The sequence below is a fragment of the Myotis lucifugus genome, unplaced genomic scaffold, assembly GCF_000147115.1.
Source record: "Myotis lucifugus unplaced genomic scaffold, Myoluc2.0 scaffold_110, whole genome shotgun sequence".
In the NCBI taxonomy this organism is placed as follows: Eukaryota; Metazoa; Chordata; class Mammalia; order Chiroptera; family Vespertilionidae; genus Myotis; species Myotis lucifugus.
Window position 1 is genome coordinate 3518650 of NW_005871158.1, and position 17336 is coordinate 3535985.

General features: G+C 41.6%; 1 protein-coding gene across 3 annotated transcripts in view; it reads left to right on the plus strand.

Moving 5' to 3' along the window:
• Nucleotides 1-1679: 1679 nt before the first annotated feature.
• Nucleotides 1680-17336, plus strand: part of MTF2 (metal response element binding transcription factor 2) — a 74966-nt gene continuing 59309 nt past the window's right edge. Inside the window, exon 1 of one of the 3 annotated variants that reach the window (XM_023757673.1) lies at nt 1680-2034. In XM_023757673.1, the coding sequence (XP_023613441.1) occupies nt 2030-2034 (5 nt within the window). In that variant the 5' untranslated portion in view covers nt 1680-2029. The remainder of the gene's footprint in view (nt 2035-17336) is intronic. The other 2 variants (XM_006093195.3, XM_014459605.2) reach the window with 2 other exon arrangements.

Below are 17336 nucleotides of genomic sequence, written 5' to 3' on the forward strand. Positions count from 1 at the left end.
CAGTTATTTACATTACGATTCATAACAGTAGCAAAATTACAGTTATGAAGTAGCAATGAAAATAATTTTATGGTTGGGGGTCACCACAACATGAGGAACTGTATTAAAGGGTAGTGGCATTAGGAAGGTTGAGAACCACTGTTAATCCTTTGCATGTTGCCTAGTTAAAAAATGTATAAGACCACAGTAACAGGTATTCTTTATATTTTACTGTGACTCCCTTAGTGCCTTTGATCCCCTGAACACCTGGTTTCCTTACATTAAATGATTGCACTTTTGCAGTCCTATGTTTACACAGAAAAACAAGCTTTAGAAAAATTAGGGATCAGTGACTTCTCTAATGTTTAAGGGATTAGAATACTTTTGTGTGGCTAAAGAGGTCAAAATTATACCAGTAAATGGAAATTATAGGAAGGCAGATTGTACATCTACATCTACGTATATAAGGGAGAATTTTCTAATGATTAAAGACCGCCTCTGAGGTATTGAACCACTGAAGATGTTGAAGTTGAGGCTTGATGACCACTTGAGAGAAACATGGAGAACTTCCACCCAATGTTCTCCCAAACTGATGTCCTATCATGAGGCTTAGTTGCACAGCAAATATACCTGTTTGTGTAACATCTTTATTTTTGGACTGCATCTACTTTAAGTCGAAACTCTCCTCAACCAAAAGTGTGAAGGGCATTGAAGCCGAATTTATGAGAAATTGTTATAATAGAATTCAGAGAAAATGAAACTTGAAAAGTAGCAAATAGACTGAGGCTCTGGTAAGAAGACAGATTTAAAAATCTAATTAGGATCATTAGTCAGGAGAAGCAAAAGAGGGGAAGAGTATGACTAAAATATTTTAAATATTTAATGGTGTGGATAAAATGAATGTTTATTTGCTAAATCCTGAGATCAGAGGCTGAGGGAATCCCTTTTGAAATATGAGTAAAGTCAGTTCAGGCCACAAGAGGTATTTTTGCAGAGAGAGAAAGCATGGTATTAATTATCCCTGTGATGTAATATGAGACAAAAGCATAAATCAATTTACAAAATATTTTGACAAATTTATAAACAAAGGGACCACGCGTGGCTGCTAAGAGGAGCTGGGTTGTATCTAAGTTAGAGAGAGACCAGCGTGCACTTTGTCACTTGGGGCCCCTGTCCGCAGCAGTATATTGGCAGGTCTGCCCTTGTAGGAAAAAGTTTGTATTCCTAAAATAAACCACTTTGCACGGGATTATTCTCAGATTTCATCACAATTAGGGACGATTGCAAGGCAGATACACAGAAAAACCTTTCATCGTCAGTGGGGAAAAAAAAAAGTCCAAAAATCGTCTATACAAGCAGCTCCCGATCAGAAAGGAATTTGGGGCTGGTCCATTACCGCCGAATACATTTAATTGTGACATCCCGGGTCTTCCGCCGGCTGAAGGAAATTCCAGCAGCAGGCATCAGGGTGAAGACAGAAGAAACGTAAAGTTTTCTCCCCGGAAAGGAAGTCGGCGCGGCAAGGTGCAGCGAGCAATGTCTACGGGACACGACGCTTTCCTCTACGGGAGACGCCGCAGGAGCAGCGCCGGCGGCCGGGAGCGCAGCACTCACTATTGTGCGAACGCCGGCGGCGGAAGGACTCAGGTCACCGCAACATTAAAGAGTCCCTCTTTGTTCGGCGTCGGCCGCAGACGCAGGGCGCGGTGTCCCTCCGCGCTCGCCGCGCAGTCCCCGCCCCCGCGCGGCCCTGCCGGGCTGCCATTCGACCGCGGAGGCGCTGCGCGCTCCCAGAATGCACCGGCAGTCCGCGGGAAACCAAAATGGCGAAGGGCTGTAGCGAAGCGGGCTGTGTTTAAGGCCGGTGTGGGAACGCTCGCTCTGACCCCCGTCGCTCGTCCTCAGGACCGTGGTTTGTGCGTGTGTCTGTGCGGGGTGCCCGTCGGGGAGGGTGCCCGGCCAGCGCTCGGACTCGCAGGGGAAGCGCCCACGGGGACGTGCTTGGTTGTTTTTTCCTGTATGAAGCGGTTGGCACCACTGAAGTGACCGAATGAGGTGAGAGACCTGGGCCGGAGGGAAGCGGGCTCTTCCGGAGGAGAAGGGCGGCGGGGGAGGAGGGAGAGAAGAAAGGAAGCAAGTCGAAAAGGGAAAGATGGAGGACCGAGGTGGGGGTGGCGGCTGCAGCCCGGAGCTGGGGGTGCTTGGCGTTCGCGTTGTATGTGATGAAAAGAATGGATGGGAAGGAGCAGTCCGCTGGGTGCTGGAGAACAGAGAGGCTCTGGGAGGGAGCCGGGCGTTGGGGAAGTCGGTTGGGGGAACTGGATGAAACGTTGAGGCGGGGAAACAGTGTGTGGAGGGGCAGGAAGGAACCTGGGGGCAGCAGGCGGTTGGAGGGGCAGGATGAACCTGGGGGTGAAGGGGAGGGGAGCCGGGGGGAGGAGCCGTGGGGAAATCGGGGCCGAGGGGGACGTGGGGTGCTCAGGGGAGGGGTTGCCTGGGCCGGGCGGGTGGGGGGAGTGCATGAAATTAGAGGAAGGGGGTACAATGGAAGGGCAGGGTGGATGCGGGGGTACGGGGAACACTGAGTGGAGCCCGGGAGCAGACCCCGAGAGCTCCGAGGGGCCGACGTGCAAGTGTGGGGTGGGGAGGAGGCACCTCGCGCTTGGAGCGCACCAGCAGTCGGAGGCAGTTGTTCTGTGTCATTCGGTCCACCTCCGATTCCTGCTCGGGATGCCGATTTGTATTAATTGATTCATTTTTTTTTTTTTTTTTACAACTGAGGTCGTGATGGTTTGAGCTGGGATTGAGACTAATTCGCCGAGATTTCTTAACTCATCGTGGTAGTGCCAGAACTCTGAACTCTGTGTTTTACAACCTGGCGTCCTTGGTGGCTAGAATTTTTGTTCTGGAAGCAACTTGAGGGGGACAGATGGGTTTATCGGGGTGATTTTGACGAACGGGGAGGGTTCGTGAACAATGGGGGAAAAAGGATATGGGATGTTATTCTGTTCTTGAAAGCATGTAACTTCAGTTAAAGGTAGACCCTGTTTACTAATTCAGATGTGGAAACCTCGGTGGGTCTGTGTGTAACGTAAGAAAGTGTATGTGAGGTCAGTACATAACTAGAAATATGTAAATAGTGCCTGATTTAATTTGTCTCCAGATGCTCCGGTAGTAGTAACTTTCTCCTTCAGATTGATTCCAGGTGACCCTCCTGTATACCTTGCCTGCAGGCTGGTTTCAATTTCCATGTTTTCATTCTCTCTCTCGAATTCCTTTTTTGGCAGTGGATTACAAAGACAGTGAATTTAAAGGTATTTAATGTGGCCAAAGCAAATACTTAGATCCTTAAGTGACCTTTTTAAAGGTTTGAAATGCTTTAATTGGAGCCATTTTGACTTAAAGTTTCAGGTGCCCAGTAGTTTTGGCAAGGAAAGAGTTGATTTTAAATGTCTTAGCATAGAGCATCCTATTGTTGATATTTAGAGTGTTATTCACACTGCAAGCATTTGCAGTGATAGCTTGAGAGGGGATACAAGGCGACATTTTTTGTTGTTTTTAGGTTCCTTAATTTAAAAAAATGTATAATTCACATTTTCAATTTGCTCACCTTCAGTTTCTTTTAAGGTACTAAAAATATTCTAAAATATTTGAATTTAGAGTGCACCTGTTTCCTGATACTGCATATCATGTTAATGGGCATTAACGGAAATCTATACCTATTAGGATGAAAGCACACACAATTTTAGAACTAGAAGTGCAGAAATGAACTTTTTTTTTCTAATGAAACAAAATATATTTAATAATCCTTTAAAATGTGCCTGTTGCCTCAGAGCTCAGTTTGGAAAGGGATTTTATTCTGTATATTTGCTGTGGGTGCTTTGATGTCATGGTTTATAAATATACCTTTTTATTAGACCCTTGACTGAAAGGATAATTTGTTCAATTTATATTTCATCATAATCTTTACATCTGACTTTAGGAAACTGGCAGTATAGTGATAATCTATTTTAACATATGGGAAATATGCCTCTGAGGAGTTGCCATTGCCAACATCTGTAGCTTGGTGGTTCTGAAAGTAAAATTTGCTGTGTTAGTCAGTCTAAACTTCCACAAATGCTATTCCTTGTTTGATATTTTTATGCTTTGTTTCTACTGTTTTCCAGGATTTATTTATTGATACAGTATAACAACCCCAAGTTGGAATGTGGAAGTTTCCCTGTGGGTGTTTTTATGTATTAGGAGTACTCTCCAGTAGAACTTTCTGCACTGATTGATCTTTATTTGCTTTACCTATTATGGTAGCCAATAGCCACTTGTGGATGTTGAACACTAGAAACAATTTATAATTTAGTTTAACTATTAGGTGAGGCTGAGAACTTTACTTATTTGTTTATTTATTTATTTTAATCCTCATCTGAGGTCATGGTTAGAGAGAAGAAAGGAGAGAGAGAAACATCAACTGGTAGCCTTCGGTACATGCCCTGACCAGGGATTGAACCCTCAACCTAGGCATGTGCCCCAACCAGGAATCAAACCTGCAACCCTTTGGAGCACAGGATAGCACTCCAATCAACTGAGCCACTCGGCCAGGGCTGAGAACCGAATTTATAATTTAAGTAAAACTAAAATTTGAGTCTGACCAGTGTGGCTTAGTGGTTGAGTGTTGACTATGAACCAGGAGGTCACAGTTCGATTCCCAGTCAGGGCACATGCTTGGGTTGTGGGCTCGATCTCCAGGAGGGGGTGTGCAGGAGACAATCGATCAGTGATTCTCATCATTGATGCTTCTCTCTCTCCCCCTCTCCCTTCCTCTCTGAAAATTATTAAAAATGTATTTAAAAACAACACTAAAATTTGAATGGTCATAAGTAGCTAGTGGCTGCTGTATTGGACAGCACAATATTAAGGGTTATTGCACCCATTGATTAGGAATTATCACATCCATTAACCATGGAAACCCAAGAACCCAAGGGTAAAGAACTATCTTGTAAGGAGGTTGAAATTCTCTTTGTACATTTTTAAGATAAAGTCTTTTTCATTTTTGCCACACATCATATCTTCTGTCACATATCAGTTTTCATATAACATTACAAAAGAATAATGAAGTTAGCAACTTCTCTGGTCTTTTTAAGAGATGTAAGATTCTGTTTCTTTTGTTGAAAAGCAGCAAAAATGGATGTTAGGAAAGTTTATATTTAAAAATTTTACTTTGTTATTTTGACACATAAGTTAACTTTTTGAAAATTTCAAACATATACAAAGAAAACACAAATAGTATAACAACCTTTTTTTGTGCCCAGGCTTATTTCATCAATACCTCTACTCCTCCATTTCACTCCGTGTTTTCTATTTTAAAGTTTTCTAAGGTAAAATTTACACATATTGAAATGCACAAATCTTTTTAAAAAATATATTTGATTTCAGAGAGGAAGGGAAAGGGAGAGATAGAAACATCAATGATGAGAGAGAATCATTGATTGGCTGCCTCCTGCACACACCCCACTGGGGATCGAACCCGCAACCTGGGTAAGTTCTCCAGACTGAAATTGAACCTGGAATCGAACTGTGATCTCCTGGTTCATAGGTTGACACTCAATCACTGAGCCATGCTATTCTGGTGAAATGCACAAATCCTAAATGTACACTTTTAAAATAATAGCTTTAGTTAGATGTATTAGCACATACCATGTTTATATGTACACTAGAGGCCCAGGGCACGAATTCATGCGCTGGTGGGGTCCCTCAGCCTGGCCTGCGCCCTCTGCAATCCGGGACCCCTCGGGGGATGTCAGGCTGCCGGTTTTGGCCTGATCCTCGCAGGCTGCTGGAAGCGCTGCTGTGGAGGTGGGAGAGGCTCACAGCAGTGCTGGCCAGCCATGAGCCCGCTGTGGGAGCACACTGACCACCAGGGGGCAGCTCCTGCGTTGAGAGCACACTGACCACCAGGGGGCAGCTCCTGCGTTGAGCATCTGCCCCTGGTGGTCAGTGTGCATTATAACTACTGGCTCTAGTGTCTAGGACAGGGATGGGCAACCTTTTTGTGAGTGTGTGCCCAAACCAGCAAAATCTCTGACTCAAAATTCTTCTGCGTGCCAACCCTAATTTTTTGAGAACATGTTACACCTACTTGATATCTCTTAAGGTGTACGTATGTGAAGAACCTTGAAGAAATAATAAAATTCATTTGAGCGACAAAAACACAGTATATGATGATGAAAAATACATTTATTTTTTAATGTATACATGTACACTGATAGTCCGACAGAAAACTTTATGACTCCGTTCGATATTATCAGTGGGACTTTTGCTGCTGCATCACTGATGACAGAGATTTTACATCAGGTTTATAGTTCATGACCTTCAGAGATATGCACGAGCTACTACTTTCATCCATCAGGCTACTCCTATTATGAGACTTAACAAAATTCATCACTGAGAACAAAGATTCCCAAGCGTATGTGGATGAAACCAAAACACTGGTCGGATCTAGGAAGGCAGAGAGAGTTAAGGCAGAGGCATAGAAATTGCTCTTCCCCTCTCTCGTCAATCCATGTCTATGGTCTTTAAGATAACTTGTTATGTAAAATTATTTATTTATCTAAGATGCACCTACACTGAATTTATCTGAAAAATAAAAGTCGATATTAAGAAAAAAATTGTAAATTGAAGATTATAAGAGAGGGTTTCGCGTGCCAGCAAAAGTTACTGGCTTGCCATGTTTGGCACGTGTGCCAGGGGTTGCCCACCCCTGGTCTAGGAGATCCGCCTGCCACCAGAACTACAATTCCCAGCATTCCTGGTGCTCCCTGCGCTCTGGGCTTCCGCTTCCGGTCCTGGGGCTGCCACCAAAACTACTATTCCCAGAATTCCTGGTGTTCCCCGTGATCTTGGTTTTCCCTTCCTGCTCTGTCTCCATCCCATGGCCTCCCACTCTGCCAAGTCTTCCAAGCCGCCTGCTTTCCCTCTCTGCTCTCCTTCTGGCAGCTTGGGGAGCCAAGTTCCCCAAGCCGCTCTGCTCTCCGCCTGGCACCTGTGTATGCAAACTAACCCACCAACTTTGTCGGGTTAATTTGCATACTCACTCCTGATTGCCTGGTGAGCGTAGCAGAGGGACAATCAATTTACATGTTTTCCTTTTATTATATAGGATAATTCATATGTATATTACATTTTAAGCTACAATTGAGTGAAAAAATTTTAATGTATTCACAGAGTTGTGCAACCATCACCATTATCTAACTAAAGAACATTTTCATTACCCTAAAGTTAAAATCTGTATCTACTATCAGTCATTCTTTATTCGCCCCTTTCCCAATACTTATGGCAACCACTAATCTATTTTCTGTGTAATAAATTATTTTCTGTGTTTATATTTTGCCTATTCTGAACATTTCATATAAGTGGGATAATACAATTTTTGGCCTTTTGTGACTGGCTTTTTTCACTTAGCATAGTGTTTTAAGGTACATCCATGTTGTAATATGTATTTGTACTTTATTCCTGTTTATGGCCAAAATATATTTCATACTGCATTTTGTTATTCATTAGTTGATTGACATTTGGGTTGTTTTTACTTTTTGGCTATAATAAATAATGCTATGAACATTTGTGTACAGGGTTTGTGTGAACATGTGTTTCCATTTCTCTTGGGTACATTTCTAAGTGGAATAGCTGTACCCAACACAGATAATACCTCTGTGTTTAACATTTTGAGGAATTGCCAAACAGTTCAGAGAGAGGAAGAGAGAGAGAGAGAGACAGACACAGACATCAATGTGAGAGAGACACATAGATTGGCCTGTACCTAGCCAGTCCAGTGGAATGAACTGACAATCCAGGTATGTGCCCTTGACCGGAGTTGAACCTGAGAACTCTAACCATAGCATGCCAGACAGGGCTTTTAAAATTTTTTAAAAAGAACTTTAACTTTTATTTTTCAATTACAGTTTACATTTAATATTATTTTGTATTAGTTTCAGGTGTACAGCATAGTGGATAGAGAGTCATATACTTTACAAAATGTCCCCCTGATATTCCAGTACCCACTTGGCCCCATACATAATTATCGTAATATTATTGACCTAAGCTGCACTTTACTTCCCTGTGACTACTTTGTAACTCCCTGTTTGTACTTAATCCCTTTACCTTTCACCCAGTCCCCCAAGTCCCTTTTCCTCTGTCAACCACCAGTCTGTTCTTGTGTCTGAGTCTGTTTCAATTTTGTTTGTTCATTTATTTTGTTCTTAAGTTTCCACATGCAAGTCCGATAATACAGTATTTGAGTTTCTCTGACTTTTCTTACTTCGCTTAGCGTAATACCCTCTAGGTCAGGGGTGGGCAAACTTTTTGACTCGAGGGCCACAATGGGTTCTTAAACTGGACCGGAGGGCCGGAACAAAAGCATGGATGGAGTGTTTGTGTGAACTAATATAAATTCAAAGTAAACATCATTACATAAAAGGGTACGGTCTTTTTTTTTTTTTTTAGTTTCATTCATTTCAAACTGGCCGGATCCGGCCCGCGGGCCGTAGTTTGCCCACGGCTGCTCTAGGTTCATTCATGCTGTCACAAATGGTGATTTCATTCTTTTTTTTTATGGCCGAATAACATTCTGTTGTATATATGTATCACAGATTTTTCATCCACTCATCTATTGATGGACACTTGGGTTGCTTCCAAAGTATCCCGACTTTGGTGGTTGACATTTAGAGAAGCCGAGACCTCAAGAACAGGAGCAGGTTTGGAATGGAAGATTATGAGTTCACTTTTGGACCTGAGGAATTTGAGTTGGTTGTGGAAAATCCAAACTGAGATGTTCAGTAATAGATACAAAGGAAAGACATTTGTGAAGCTATACATTTAGAAGCTAATAGCTAATAGATGCAATAGAAACTATGGAGTGAATAGATTCATACACAGAGTATGTGGATTGAGAAAAGGTCTGAGCATAATCCTTGTAGAACAGAAAATGTTCAAGGATAGGCAGAAAAAGAGAGCACTCCAAAAGATACTGAGAAATAATAATCAGAGAGCGAGAAGGAAAACCAGAAGGGTGTGTCCTAATGGAAGCCAATGGAAGAATGTTGAGAGGAAGGAGTGATCAGCCACCACAAATGCTGCTGAGAGTGTAGGTCAGACTGAAGTTCATTGTATTTAGCAGTAAGGAAGTCATTTGTGACCAATGAGAGCAGTTTTAAACTTAAGAGTTCCTATTAAGCCGAAACCGGTTTGGCTCAGTGGATAGAGCATCGGCCTGCGGACTGAAAGGTCCCAGGTTCGATTCCGGTCAAGGGCATGTACCTGGGTTGCGGGCACATCCCCAGTGGGAGATGTGCAGGAGGCAGCTGGTCGATGTTTCTCTCTCATCGATGTTTCTAACTCTCTATCTCTCTCCCTTCCTCTCTGTAAAAAATCAATAAAATATATTTAAAAAAAAAAAAAAAAAAAAAGAGTTCCTATTAAAACACTAGAGGCCCAGTGCACGAAATTCGCTCAAGAGTAGGCCTTCCTTCCCCTGGCTGCTGGCACTGGCTTCCCTCTGGCACCCAGGACCTGGGCTTCCCTCACAGCCCGGCTTCATCCAGAAGGTCATCTGGTCCAATTAGCATATTACGCTTTTATTATTATAGATAACTATGAGCTATACAGAGGAAAGACTAATAATAGACATGATTTTCATACTTGACAAAGAAATATTTTAGTAATTTTAATCACATTTATTTAAAATTGGTGATTAATAAAATAGTTCTAAAGGAACTTTGTAGTGTGGGAACCTTGTGGACTATTAGATGTTTTATAAAATTGCATTTAGATGTGGTGAGTTAGAGAATTCTCCTTTCAGGGATGTGTTTAAGCAGAGGCTAATGAGCATGTTATTTAGGGATATTATAAGAAGCAGTTTTTTCACATTAGCTAGGAAGTAAATGACCTTCCAGGTACTTTCTAAAACTAAAATAAGATTTAGGTTATAATGAAAACAATGGGCACTTTTTCCATTAGGTTAATGATGAGAATTGTCAAGGGGATAGAATCCTTCCCAAAGTCGTTTCTCCTGAGTGTCCTTTTTTTTTCTATTTTTCTCTAGATTTCAGTTTTTTTCCATTTTTGACAGTTATTTAAATCCATCACTTAGATTTTTCTTTTCCCAAAACAGGCTGAAGATATATGTTGTCATCTCAGTGTTATTGATGCTCATTAGAGAGGAATAAACAAAAGTGGTTATTTGCAAAGATCTAAGAAATTAACATTTTTATAGTATTTCTGATGCAGTGGTTTGTAAACTTTTTGGTTTCAGGACCAGATTACACTCTTAATTATTGAATACCACAAGAAGTTTTATGTGGGTTATCTCTATCAATATTTACTGTATTAGAAATTAAAATAGAAACTTAAAATAGAAAGAGTACATATGTGTATATACCATAAGTCTTCAGAGTGAAGTCATCACATGTTTAGCCTCAAAATGCCACTCTACACTTTTGGGAGAATGAGAGTGAAAAAGGTAAATAATGTCTTAGTATTAGTATGGTCTAGGAACCATACTCAGGACCTGCTAATCTAGTCTACTGTTTCTTTGGGGAGTTACAGTTATTTCATGCATTGCAGCATAGTTACAATTCCTTGCTTCTTTTTAAGCATTTTATTTAATTGGCCTCTTCGTAGAACAAATTTGAAGAGTGTGTCCTAATTTACTGTATCAGACATAAACTGCTTCTACTTGCTATCTTCAAGTCTACTAATTTAACTATTAATGCACCCTTCCTCACATCAGAAGAAATGTACTTTCTCTGATTCAAGGCTAGTCTTTCCCTTATACTTAAGAATCTGTTTCTTTGATTGTGTTTTCAGTTACCTTTTGATACTTTCCTTTCATATTAGAAATATGGTCAAGACTTTTCCTATTTAAAAACACAGCAAAAGCCATTTATTTATCTTACCTTATATCATCTAGATCAGCCGTGGGCAAACTACGGCCCACGGGCCGGATCCGGCCCGTTTGAAATGAATAAAACTAAAAAAAAAAAGACCATACTCTTTTATGTAATGATGTTTACTTTGAATTTATATTAGTTCACACAAACACTCCATCCATGCTTTTGTTCTGGCCCTCCGGTCCAGTTTAAGAACCCATTGTGGCCCTCGAGTCAAAAAGTTTGCCCACCCCTGATCTAGATGTATGTAGATGAGCACCTTGAAAAAAGTTTCAACTCCTTCATATCCCATTTAAAGTATTATTAACACAAACATTTTAAAAAAAAAACAAAACAAAAAACAAAAAAAACAACAACTTCGTATCACCCAGACAGCATGGATGGACTTTGAGGACATTATGATTAAGAGAAATAAGTCAGACAAAGAAAGACATACACTATATGATTTTACTTTCATGTGGAATCAAAAACAACAACAACCAAAAAACACCTGGGCTCATATATGCAGAAAATAGATTGGTGATTGCCAGAGTAGGGGGAGTGGTGACAGTGCTGACAAAATGGTTGAAGGGGGTCAAAAAGTACAAACTTCAGTTATAAAATAAATTGTCATGTAGATGTAACGTATAGCGTGGTGACTATCCTATTAATAAAAGCCTATGTAGTCGTGACGCCCTCACGCTGTAACGAGCGATCACCAGGAGGCTGCGTGTGTAGTGGGCGCGCATGAGTGGGTGGGGCTGCGCTTGCACGTGGGTGGGTGGGGGCTTGATGCTGCGTGCGCGGTGCAGAGGCGGGTCCCGCAGCTCCAGCCTACCTCTTTGGGGCAATCCATCGAGGAGCCCCGGATGGGTGGGTGGGGCCTACATCTTTGGGACAATCGATTGCGTGGCTCCCACACTGTGAGAGGGCACAGACCAAGCTGGGGGGAACTCCCCTTTCAGTGCACAAATTTTGTGCACCGGGCCTCTAGTAGTTAATAATGCTGTCTTACATATTTAAAAGTTACTAAGAGTAAATCTTAAAAGTTCTCATCACAAGAAATAAATTTGTAGCTGGTGATAGAGGTTAGCAAGATTTATTAGTCCTGGCCTGTGTTGCTAAGTGGTTAGATTGTTGGCCCATGCACAGAAGAGTCAAGGGTTAGATTCCCGGTCAAGGGCATATACCTGGGTTGCAGGTTCCATCATGCCTTGATCAGGGCTTGTGCAGGATGCAACCAGTCGATGTGCCTCTACATTGATCTTTCTCTTTCCTCCCTCCCTCCTTCCCACTCTTAAAAAAGCAATGTAAAAAATATCCCTGGATGAGGATTTAAAGCAACAACAACAAAAAAACACACCAAGATTTATTATGGTGATGTTTATGTAATACTAGAGGCCTGGTACATGAAATTTGTGCACGGGTGTGGTTCCTAGACCTGGCCAGCGATCGAATGGCGTGGAAGGGCAGGTCCCAGCTGACCTCTGGGCCCCCAGGTCCTTGTGCACCCCCCTCCACCTGAGTCACAGCGCATGATCCCCATGTGGAGATGCGATGAGCATGGCCGGATGCCAGGGGCTGGGGTGCAGTGTGGGCCTCTGGTCCACCCAGCGGTGCCGCATGGAAGCCAGGCAGGTAGCGCGCTCTCTCCCGGCCGACCTCGCAGATCGGCTCCTGCATGAACCCACAGCAAGCATGACCAGCCCCTGCAGGCCCAGCGGCTGTGGCCCAGCTCACCCGGAAGAGGCCATACATTTGCGGAGTGGGTTCCTTGCGGGCGCCTTGTACCTGAGCGCGGGGGCTTGCCCAATGTGCGAACCCTGGTGTCCCAGTGGAGAGTATCAGGGGGAGTGAGAGCACTTGGCAGACACCCCGCATTCTCACTGCACTTCCGTCTCAATCACCCCCGCCCCCAGGTAGGCGAGAGGTTGCAGCCCCCCACCTGGGCGCCGCGTCACTGATGCCTACCATGTTCTATGCCGCCCCCTGGTGGTCAGTGCATGTCATAGCGAGTGGTCGGACTTCCGTTGAACTGGATGAGGGGACAATTTGCATATTAGGCTTTTTTTATATAGGATATTTATTGATTTCAGAGAGGAAGGGAGAGGGAGAGAGATAAAAACATGAATGATGAGAGAGAATCATTTCTTGGCTGCCTCCTGCATGCCCCCTACTGGGGATCGAGCCCACAACCCAGGCATGTGCCCTTGACTGGAGTCAACCTCTGGACCCTTCAGTGCATAGGTGAATTTGCTTTGCAAAAGTTGAGTTTGCTTAGCAAAAAGATTAATTTGCTTTTGAAAAGGTGAATTTGAAGTGGAAAAGATGAATTTGCTTTGCAAAAGGTGGATTTGTCTGATTGTATTTCAGCAGCATCAAAATGAGTTGCCCTTTCCAGGATCTTAGTAAATTCCAATATTGCTTCCTATTTTTTCAAATTACTTCTGTGACATTAGGTTATTATTACTGAATACTTTTTTCTGCTAGTAAATTAGTTGTAAACACTTTTTTTTTGGAACATAAGATTCTAGTTAATATTTTGATGTTGAAACACAGTGGTTTCAAAATGTGTTCTTGTAACTCAAAGGGTTCTGCTTGATTCCTATGTCTGTCTCTTTCAGAAGGAAAGATAAAATAATCCTGTTGAAATGTGCTAGGACCAAGGATCCCTTATTTTGTGATTTATTAGAATGTAAACATAGAGCAGAGTTAAACAGTGGTTTATAGGATAAATGCTCTTATTTTCCTTCAAGTAAGGTACTGATTATATTGTACACTTCTATGTATCTATATACTTACTAGAGGCCCAGTGCACAAAATTCGTGCAGTGTCGGGGAGGTCCCTCAGCCCGGCCTGCACCCTCTCGCAGTCCGGGACGGGGAGCAGGCCTAAGCTGGCAGTCGGACATCCCTCTTGCAGTCCAGGACCCCTTGCTCCTTACTGTTCATCTGCTTGCTACTCCTCACTGCTTGACTCGCTGCTCCTTTCTTAGTACTGCTGTGGAGGCGGGAGAGGCTCCTGCCACCACTGCTGCACTCGCCAGCCGTGAGCCTGGCTTCTGGCTGAGCGGCACTTTCCCTGTGGGAGTGCACTGACCACCAGGGGGCAGCTCCTGTGTTGAGTGCTGTCCCCTGGTAGTCAGTGTGCATCATAGTGACCAGTCGTTTTGGTTGTTCTGCCGTAACGGTCGCTTAGGCTTTTATTATATAGATATACAAATATAGACTCATTATGTACTACCCCTGAAACTAATGTAATGTTATATGTCATTTGTAGTTCAATTAAAGTATATTAAATAGCAAAAATAAATAAAAAGATGCTATAGAAATCTAGTTTTGGAAATCTAGATATGGAAAGATGTTCCTAATATATTTTTAAATTAAAAATAAGGCATGTTACAGAGCAGTATGCAAAGTTGACATTTTTATAAATGAAAATATACACATGGGAGCCCTCGGGGGATGTCCGACTGATGGCTTAGGCCCACTCCTGCAGGAGAGGCCGAGGAACCCTACTGGTGCACAAATTTGTGCACCGGGCCTCTAGTATGCATATAAGTTCTTTGTTTGACCTCCCCCCCTTCCTCCCCCCCCCATTGCTTCTAAGGATCCTCAGTCTGTTGCATGCTATCATGTGTTTGGAATTATTTTGTCAATTTATTTGGTTTATTAGATTCCACGTATAAGTGAGATTATATGCTATTTGTCTTTCTCTAACTCTTTCACTTAGCGTAATACTCTTCAGGTCCCTCCATGCTGTCTCAAAGGGTAAGATATTCTTTTTTACTGCTGCATAGTGTTCCATTGTGTAAATGTGAAAGAGACTCTTCTTTCTGACTGAGTTGTTTTGACAATCTCCAAAGATCAATTGACCATAAGTGTAAGGGTTTTATTCTGGATTCTCAATTTAATTTCAACGATTTTTGTGTCCTTAATGTCTATATCATAACATCTTGATTACTGTTGCTTTGTATAAAATTTTGAAATGGAAAGTGTGAGTCCTCCGGTTTTGTTCTTTTTTCTTTTCAATATTTATTTAGCTATTACGGGTTTTCTTTTCGATATGAATTTTAGGATCAGTCTGTCAGTTTCTGCAAAAACGTCAGCTGGGATTTTGATAGATAATTGCATTGAGTCTGTAGATCAGTTTGGGAAATAGTGCCATCTTAATGTTAATATCCATGAACATGTCTTTCCAAACTATAGGTCTTATTTAATTCCTTTCTCGGTTGTTATGTAGTTTTCATTGTACAAGCCTTATGCCTTTTTGTTAAATTTATTCCTAAGTATTTTGTACTTTTTGATGCGATTGCAAATGGAAATTTTTTCTCAATTTCATTTTTAGATTGTTTATTGCTAGTGTATAGAAATACAATTAGTTTTTTCATATTAATCTTGAAACAATGAGTGCATAGATAGGTGGAACAACAAATCAGTGTTTTTCTCACTCAAATCAATAAGTAAAAAGGAAAGGAAAGGAAAGGAGAAAAAATGATAAAGTGAAATTATTTTTAAAAAATATATTTTTATTGATTTCAGAGAGGAAGGGAGAGAGATATAGAAACATCAATGATGAGAGAGAATCATTGATCGGCTGTCCCTGCAACCTGGGCTTGTGCCCTTAACTGGAATCGAACCCAGGACCCTTCAGTCTGCAGGCCGATGCTCTATCCACTGAGCCAAACCAGCTAGGGCGATAAAGTGAAATCCTTAATGTGAGATCTCTCTAATACTGAAGAACAACCATGTCCTCCTTAAAGAAGTGAATTAGATACATACTTTTGTGGATAGGTTTAGGGGGGAAAGAGTGGGGAGGAAATTGAGGAATTTCATATTTGTAGCTTCTGTTTTTTCTGAACTATAACCCAACCTTGAGAGTGGAGTTGAATGCCCCAACAGAACTGCCATCAAGTTCCTCTGCCTGAAGGTGTGTACATAGCAGAAACAATTATAATATTTTAAAAAGTTTTCTTTGTGCATTAATTTCTTTGCATATATGTTTAGTTATAGCATCTAAACTTTTTGAATGATATAGTCAGTTTTCTTTTTTCCTGAGGCCAGGAGATTAGGTTGTAATCATTAAACTTTCAGCTCTTTGAGGAGTGTCTGGCATATGTACCAGTTTACTATTCCTAGGAGAGTTTTTGTGTCTTGTTTTTGTTTTTTAAGAATTATAGTTTATAATATTAAAATGCTTTAATCATATAGAAACAAAATAAACCTATTTTCATTGAGAAAAAGACAGCATCATTTCCTCTTGTCTCCTCACATTAGTTTAAGGTTCTTATATTTGATTTCAAAGAAGAAGGGAGAGGGAGAGAAACATCAATGATGAGAGAGAATCATGGATCGGCTAACTCCTGCACGCCTCCTACTGGGGATCAAGACCACAACCCAGGCCTGTGCCCTTGACTGGAATTGAACCCGGGACCATTCAATCTGCAGGCCAACGCTCTATCCACTGAGCCAAACTGGCTAGGTCTAAGGTTCTTTTTATGGGTACTTGAATCCCTCTATTCACAGTTTGTGATTTTTTTTTTAAATGTATTTCTATTGATTTCAGAGAGAGAGAGAGAGAAATATCAGTGATGAGAGAGAGTTATTGATTGGCTGCCTTCTGCACGCCCCACACTAGGGATGGAGCCCGCAACCTGGGCATGTGCCCTAACTGGGAATCGAACCCTGATCTTCTGCCATAGGTCAACACTGAGCCATGCCGACTGGGCCACAGTCTGCGACTTTTTGATAGCAGTTTATGAATTCTCCATTAAATAGATGGAATCATAGTTTATGTAGTTCTGGTTAAGAGCACTTACCTAGTACTAAAAATACATTTATACTAAATTTCAGAACATTCACATAATATAGTTTTGGATCCTAATGACATTATCTCTTAATTATGAGTTAATATCAACAAATATATATTGGTTGTCCATCTTGAAGAAAATACTGCACTTTGGTTCTATATGCTACAGAGAATTAATTTATTTGTTGAACAAATGCTATTGATGATCTTCTATGGGACATATAGTTTAAGGTGCTAGAGATACATTGTTGAACAACATAAGTCATGTTCACTGCCCTTGTGGAGTACGTATTATTTTTGGAGGAAGGACACACTAGCACAAAGACAGGTAAACACAGCATCTTTGTAGCTTTTTGCTAAAATTGTTTAACCTCACGTTTAATCATGAGGAAACAATAAGACAAATTCAATATGTGTAGCATGCTAACAGGATAGCTGATTTAAAAAAATGCCTAGTCTATAATAATAAAAGCGTAATACGCTAATTAGACCGGACAGCCGAACCACCTTCCGGAAGTCCTTCTGGATGAAGGCGGGGTTGTGAGGGCCGAGCCCCTTGCACAAATTTCGTGCATCGGGCTCTAGTATTTAAAAAAGATATCTCCAAACAAGGATGATACAGCCTGATATTGGAAG